The following is a 7,708-nucleotide window of genomic DNA, read 5'->3' on the forward strand; positions in this document are numbered from 1 at the left end:
TTATCATCAGCGTTTTATTTCGAAAATGAATTGAATGACAATCTGTTGACAGACTGCTTTATTTATGAACTATGAATGACAGCCGGCAAATCAGAGTGCTTAGTGCGAGTTTTTTAACGTTCTCGATAGCGTAAAAGTTAACCCAATTTTGTATGCAGTTGCAACAGCGCCCCTAACGGCAAACGTAGGCAAACGACCCCATACCATACAAATATGAGCTAACTTTTACGCTATCGAGAACGTAAAAAAACTCGCACTAAGCACACTGCAATCCACCAAACTCCCATCGTCAATGGTAGATACATTTTGATCAGTGGATAATGGAGCTGAGGGTTGTATAATTACCTACGTTTAATCTTACCCCTGTATTTATTTAAGTTTTATAATGCAAGTGCTTGTAGTCCTCAGTAAAAACTAAAAATGGTGCGGGTGCAACTTGGGGCACGTGAAAGAAGTGAAACTTCTTTTACGGTGTGTAGTATGGTGGTTTTGTTCATATTTCATACTTAAATCAAGTTTCTTTTGTAATAGGGAATGTTGTGTATAAGAGAAACGACATCTTCACCATTTATATATATTTTAAATTATAAATAGAAAAACAAATCTTTTTTTTAATCCTGCAATAAAAATAAAATATAAGATAGTTAATATGTTACTGCCATCTAGAGTAGCAATGAGAATCTAATAACCCACCCGTTTACGGGCGTCGGCTACTAGATGGCTTGTTAACGACCGAGCTCGCTTTCTCCATCTCTCCAAGATCAAGTACTTTGCAAGACGCTCTGTCTATTTTCTCACTCGCGCTCGTCCTAAATTGTATATTTTCCCTCTAGCCGTAACGAATCTGTCACGAATTAAATTTGACTCTCAAAGCGCCTAAAGAAGTTTCACTTCAAAAAACAGACAAGTTCGGGAAAGTGTCTTAAAATTATTGACTATATACTTATTTATATATGAATATGTTCGAATAAAATTTGGGAATATACATAAAGGAAAAACGATAACTTCATGTTTCAGTGCTTGAGTCAAATAGTTTTGAAATGGGCTTCTGATCCAATGAAGAAGTAAATAATCCAAATAATTATGTATATTTTCCTATCAATCGTATGGGTGGAATTTGAAAAGAAAAAGCGTTTAGAAAAGCGCTTAAATTTTCTCGCTTAACTCTTGCTTAATCTGATGTCATCTGATAAGTACCTATAATAATTCATGAATTAAATCCACCCGTTTTAACATTTATATCTGTTAAAAATAAATAAAAAACACGAAAAGGTTAAAAGGTGGTATATACTCGTATAATGTAACCCATATGAAAGATATCCTTTTGGATCTAATAAGGTCGAAATATATCCGTTCTATTTATAATACAAAAAAAAAAACAACTTTAGTACATGATAGAATTTTACCACGGATTAGCAAACACACATAATATGAGGCTTAGAAATAGTGTCCGACAAAATTTTGCAATATAGCTAAACACGCAACTGCAAACAAGCTATTGGGAAATTCGGTTGAAGTACATTATTTAATTTCGATGGTAATAAGTGCAATGATATATGTCACAACGATGACACGACTGGTCAGTTAACTGGTTAGCTGGTCGCCCAACTATGCTATGACTCTCTGGTGAATAGAGGGCGTCCTAAAAAGACTTTGATGGACTATATGAAAGAGGACATGCAAGAGAAGGATATGAGTGTAGTAAGAAAAGGAAGAAATGCTGCACCGAACCCACATATTTCTCGAAAACGATCACAAGACTAGTCAGCCATGGATCGGGGAAATATTCAAAAATTCGCATGGTAAAAACAATGATAGAAAGCTGCTTGTGAAGCTAAAGCTTTTAAAAGCTTTCGTGGAAGATGTAAAAGAGTGTGCTCTCGAGAATTTTAGTAGCCTTGTCTGATGTCGTTTTTGTTAAAGCTATACTACTCCGTAGTAGTGATGAATAATATAAATAGTTTAATCTACCTAAGTCTGGGATTTCAATGTTCAATGATTTTAGGAGGAATGGAGAGGGCGATATTATGTTTCAATCTCAAAAAGCAAGCTTTACTTAGCATTTGGGTGACACATATGAAGATTAATATAATTAATAATAAATATTATTCACTAAATAGATTTAAAATAGCCTCCGACTAGATTTCCTAGATGTTATTTTTATGATTCGCAAAATAATAAGTTAAGGTCCTCACCATATTTCTTCAAGCTAAGTGTAAGGTACAATAACGGTACAATGGCGACACACTATCGTGGGCCGTAAATCGATTCATTGCGTTTAATTTCTGTACACTTAGATTTGTATTTTTACTGCTAGAGCGTGTGAGCCCGCAATCGCGGATACCACCATCCCAAATATTCCTTCCGCGAAGTTAATTTACGTTCAAGGAGGGTATTCCAATGCAAAGAAATTTTCCTGTCTGAGAGTCAAAATTAAAATCACTGCCTACAGTGGGCTCCATTTTAGGTGGCCTGAGAAATACACATCATATGATTCTAATATATAGCATCTTTCGTTTTAGTAATAGTAATATAGACTACAAGGACACGAAGGAATAGTTTAGTTGCTAAAGACTTGTTCTGGTCGTGCTAGTAATATTTTGTAATGCTGAGCTTGTATCGCGAAAAGGTTATATTTAGTAGGATTAGTTGAAGCCAACTAACTTTAAAATATGCTCGTTCTGTATAAACGAACGAATAATGACGAAAAATAACTTTTATAAACGCAACACAATAAAATTACCCACATCATACAATCTTAATACATTTTTACTACAAAAATATATCATTTAAAAACAACGTTTAAAAAGCCATATTTTAATTGTAATCTACATTTTAATTCGTGTATTTCTAACAATATATTCTGCTATACTTCTGCTAAAACTAAAAGTGACAACAATTTACATTGTAATAACAAACATCTGACATTTTAAAATTTAACTACAGTCACAAATTTATACATGGCCTGCAGAGTTGTGGCAAAGGTGTTCATGTTCACAGGTACTATGTCAGCTGCCAACAATTCGACCGGCCTTTGAGACTGATGGAGCATCACATAAATCATCTTCATTTCCCTCAAAGCGAAATTCTCCCATCCACAGCAATAAATCGCTGTTTCAAATGCTTCAGACGCATTGACTAATTTCTGGCACAGAAAGCAGTAAAGGAAAAATAACATAAAACAAAAAACAAATATCGGAATGAATTTAAACCATTCGAGAATGGGTAAATACAATATTAAAAGAATAGTTAGTGCATTTGAACCAAAATTAACGCCCAGTGGAACGCTGTACAATGATTTGTAATTGTCTACAACTGATAAAGTCAAAGAATGGCGTTTGACTAAAATTGGCAACGTTTCTTTCACATATGCCTGATGTTGTTCTAAATTATCATAATTATTTAGAGCCATTATCTCGTCGGCCAAAATCTGAAACATCACGGCCGTGTGTGCTATAAAACACAGAAGTAGAGCTTGAAAGTTTAAGACAACCGTCATTATTGAGAATTCTTGCATGCAGAGAATAGTCAAGCATAGTTCTCGATTTGGGGAGACGGTCAATGGTTCCATTCCTGAAATAATAAAAGTTTTACATTTTTATTAATTTAGTTTCATGCTCCAGACCATACCTGCACAGGTTATACCTGGCACTAGACCAGGAAAACGCTAAGAAGAAGATGAAAATGTTTATGCACCAAACTACTTTATTAAAGATATATAATACAAATACGAAGTAAATATCTAAGCCATTCTCTATCAGTCGTCCAAGGGTTGGTGTAGAGAGTACATTGCTTCTTGAGAAAATTATTTAACACTAACACCATAGATATTAAAATCACCAAGCTATTGAGAATCATAACTTATGTTGTAATAGTGCAGATTATTCTATTATAGGTATAAGTACCCCAAATTAGTTGTTAAATTTGTTTGTTATTAGGACCTGCCTAATACCACATAATTTAGCCTACCGGTAATTTCCAACCTGTGGACCGTGAACTCATTCACCCATATAAAGAATAAAGAAGCAATTAATCAAAGGATATTAAAGAATTTAAATACCACATTTCTTTTATGAAAAATGTTGAGGGTATAAAATTAAAATCCGATATTTATAACCATTACAAAGCGGCTCTCCACGATTTGCCAGGATCTTTTTTATTGCCCTTGTAGGCAGACGAGCATACGGCCCCCGATGGTGAGTGGGGGGGGTCACTCATGGACGTCAGCAATGCTAAGGGCAGAGCCAAGCCGCTGCCTACCATTTAATACTCTCCACAAGCTTCGTTTGAGGGAGGACATGTCATAACGCTCAGCTCTAACACTCAGCTTTTTAGGAAATATCATGCGGTATCCAAGGCATAGTCTGGAAAAACTTCTCATTCTTGGTCAATCAGTCAAGTGGAGGGGAAACGAGTCAAAGGTACCACCAAGATGATCGGACACTATGAGGAGGACAGTTAGGGGCAGCATCCAATAGGCGGTCCACCTCGCAGCAGACCGATCTTCATGGAAATTCTTACATGCGTGTGATTGACATCCTTAGTAATGAGGGAACTACGAAGGAGAATTACTGGTGGTAGGACCTCTTGTGAGTCCGTACGGCTAGGTACCACCACCCCGCCTATTTCTGCCGTGAAGCAGTAATGCGTTTCGGTTTGAAGGGTGGGGCAGCCGTTGTAACTATACTGAGACCTTAGAACTTATCTCAAGGTGGGTGGCGCATTTACGTTGTAGATGTTTATGGGCTCCAGTAACCACTTAACATCAGGTGGGCTGTAAGCTCGTCCATCCATCTAAGCAATAAATAAAAAAAATTACAAACAAAGAATAACACAACACTCGTGGTTTTAATAAGCTTAAATTTCCTGAAAAATCATAGGTGGATATAAGAATACGCATACGAGTTTTACTGTCTTTTATTATCATCAAGGCTGTCTTTTTTTGTCGATAATAAGTCACCCTGTACGAATAAAGGTACTTTGATCATATTCCACAACAGTAAATAATGATTACATTACACACTTGACCCGTGAGACAGGCGTCTAAATATCTCGTTAGCAGTTACGTCACAATCATCACATAATAGTTTAACCAAAGATGCCACTCAAACGTAACATTAATGTTTAAGTAGTGATCGAAGTTTGAAATGTTACATAAAAGAAAATTTCGTTTTAATAATTAAAATGACTTTGTTATTTTTATTTGACACATATGCAATTTCTATGAAGTTTCTAAATAAATAAAAATATTTAGCAATACGTTTGCAGCTTTTTGTTCTTTTTCCCTAATTAATGATTAATAAAAAAATATCTGGATTTGAAAACTCTATAAAAAAAAACTTGGAAGATTTTCTTTGTGGCGTTATCAGTATTATATTTGGAACTTTGAATGTAAAATGCTTATCTTTGTTTGTGTTTTAATTAATTGGATAGACGGATGAACGAGCCCAAAAAAATATAAAATAAATGCTATTCTCGAGTGTTTGAAAAGACTGTTCTCTGAATATCCGTCTTTCTGATGAAGCTACCGTGACCACTCAGCATCAAGCGAGCCATATGCTCGTCTTAATAAGGCTACAAAAAATGCTTTCTGAATCACAGCTAATATCTTTGGAGTACTTACCAACACACGGCGTCATGGCATAATTGTTCAGAACGTCAACGCGATTAGGCAAATATATAAACGAGGCATTCACATAGTTAGACATATAGAACACTAGCACGATTCGTTTGATTATCTTCAAAAGTTTCTTGTGTTTGAGACGCGATTGCTCCGAGCGACGAGACAGTTCGTCGTTTACTTCGATCTTGTGGAGCACCGACTTCAGTAAGCGTCTATAAAAGTTATCAAATTTCGTCAAACTATAAAGAACTAGAACATGTCGCAATAAAATGAAAATACCTAGTACCGGTATGTACCATTATCCTTGTCGTTTTTACCGCATAGCCTTAAACGCTATGTCTTAAAAAATGGGCGATAATAATGAAATTAAAAGAATAACGAGTAATGAAATTCAAATTGGTAAACTTATAAATCTGCATAAACAGTACTAACAGTCGTAGGCAGGGAACACCATCTTGCCAATTTCTGGGCGAAATAGTCATGAGTGACGATTGGAAAGATGGCATAGTCGAAACATTGAACTTCACGTCTCAGACTTATAGATTCACGGCGGCATAAGAAAACATGATACTAAATTATGTACAAACCGCCGATTTATGGTGCATCTGACACATGGTGGTAGGTATCACTGGTGGTAGGACTTCTTGGGAGTCCGCATGGGCAGGTACCAACACCCCGCCTATTTCCGCCGTGAAGCAGTAATGCGTTTCGGTTCGAAGGGTGCGGTAGTCGTTGTAACTATACTGAGATCTTAGAACTTATATCTTAAGATGGGTGGCGCATTTACGTTGTAGATGTCTATGGGCTCTAGTAACCACTTAACATCAGGTGGACTGTGAGCTCGCCAATCTAAGCAATAAAAATATTTTAAAAAAAAGTGCTGCTCACAAAAATAACCGAAATAAGATTATATATAGAAATAACATACTCACCTATTAGCAAGGAACCACCAGCTGTTATTGCCGATCAAGATCAAAAGTGAAACATTTATGTAGCTCGTGATGTAGTCTATAGCTTCATTGGCGAATTTCCATTGGTATACTGCATTGCCAACCGCGTAGACATACACGAGTAATGACCAGTGAATTATCCAAAATGGAGCTAAAATTTTTAGTAAAAAAGTTTTTACCTTCTGACCTGCCGAGATCTTTTAGTCCCTGCTATGTTTGGCATCTTATATTCCGTGAGAATACTCCGAAGAACTACATGATAATCCCAAATTTCCTGTTACCATAATTCCCGGGGCTGTTTTCATGCTTTCATTTTAGAATTGCTGCATTTATTTATTGTCATTTCCAACTCTCATGAAATTAACTTCGTGAATCCAGATTTTAAAAGGGTCAGGTGTATCGCAAATGTGTCCACTTTGGCAATAAGCATTATTAAGTCCATCCATTAGTACTCGTTTATCAAGAGTCAAAAATGTTTGAGCGTGCCATAAACACACTATTTGGTACCTACTGTTTCTGCCGCAAAGCAGTCCAAGTGTTTATTTGGATCTGAAGGGCGAGATTATTACAACGCAAGTGAGACTTCGACTGTATATCTCAAATGGGCAGCTTTCATGTCTATGGGATTTGGTAACTTAATATCAGATACCGTGAAAGAGACCGTGGTTTGTCTGCACATTGTAAACTTATTTGCGATGTTTAACTATCAAAAAGTCTCTGAACACTTTAAGCTTCGCCTAACTATTGTTCTACTATCAATTTACAACAAACCAGAAACCCTATCACTGCGAATCGAGAACCCAGCCAAACTGGGAACAATGTTCACTATCCACAGTAGACTGTCAATGCTGACATCTTGAAATCGTCTTTTCACATTGACAAAGAACTCTTTAATCGTATTCATCTTTATCAAACAACTGCTCAGGGTTGAAGTCAATAATAAATTCCACAAATAAAACCTGCCTTGATGGCGTTATAATTATTCGTCGTGTGGAAAATATTTGTCGTTTTTTTTTTAATTATACAGGACTATATGTTAGGGTGGTTATTATGGGTATGTGAAATATTCCATGAGAGCAGGTTTGCTTTACATTTTTCAAGAACGAACGTAAACACCACATAATTATTAATATTT

At 36.0% G+C, this 7,708-nt stretch overlaps 1 protein-coding gene across 1 annotated transcript; it reads right to left on the reverse strand.

Moving 5' to 3' along the window:
- Positions 1-358: 358 nt before the first annotated feature.
- On the reverse strand, positions 359-7,495 carry Or-54 (olfactory receptor 54). Its single transcript, XM_089730229.1, has 6 exons — positions 7,345-7,495; positions 6,556-6,724; positions 5,624-5,835; positions 2,748-3,573; positions 2,196-2,420; positions 359-617 (listed from the first exon to the last, which is right to left on the reverse strand). The coding sequence occupies exons 1-4, from the start codon at positions 7,475-7,477 to the stop codon at positions 2,930-2,932; spliced, it is 1,158 nt and encodes a 385-aa protein (XP_089586355.1). The 5' UTR covers positions 7,478-7,495; the 3' UTR covers positions 359-617; positions 2,196-2,420; positions 2,748-2,929.
- Positions 7,496-7,708: the final 213 nt, after the last annotated feature.

This window comes from Bombyx mandarina, chromosome 10 (genome assembly GCF_030267445.1).
Source record: "Bombyx mandarina strain Sakado chromosome 10, ASM3026744v2".
Taxonomy (NCBI): Eukaryota; Metazoa; Arthropoda; class Insecta; order Lepidoptera; family Bombycidae; genus Bombyx; species Bombyx mandarina.

Excerpts from the sequence above, each read along its gene's own strand:
- Or-54 (XM_089730229.1), bottom strand. The coding sequence starts at position 7,477 with ATGAATACGATTAAAGAGTTCTTTGTCAATGTGAAAAGACGATTTCAA. Across the intron at positions 6,725-7,344 it reads TCGCAGTGATAGGGTTTCTG|CTCCATTTTGGATAATTCAC; the intron begins GTTTGTTGTAAA and ends TAAAAATTTTAG. Across the intron at positions 5,836-6,555 it reads TGGTGGTTCCTTGCTAATAG|ACGCTTACTGAAGTCGGTGC; the intron begins GTGAGTATGTTA and ends TAACTTTTATAG.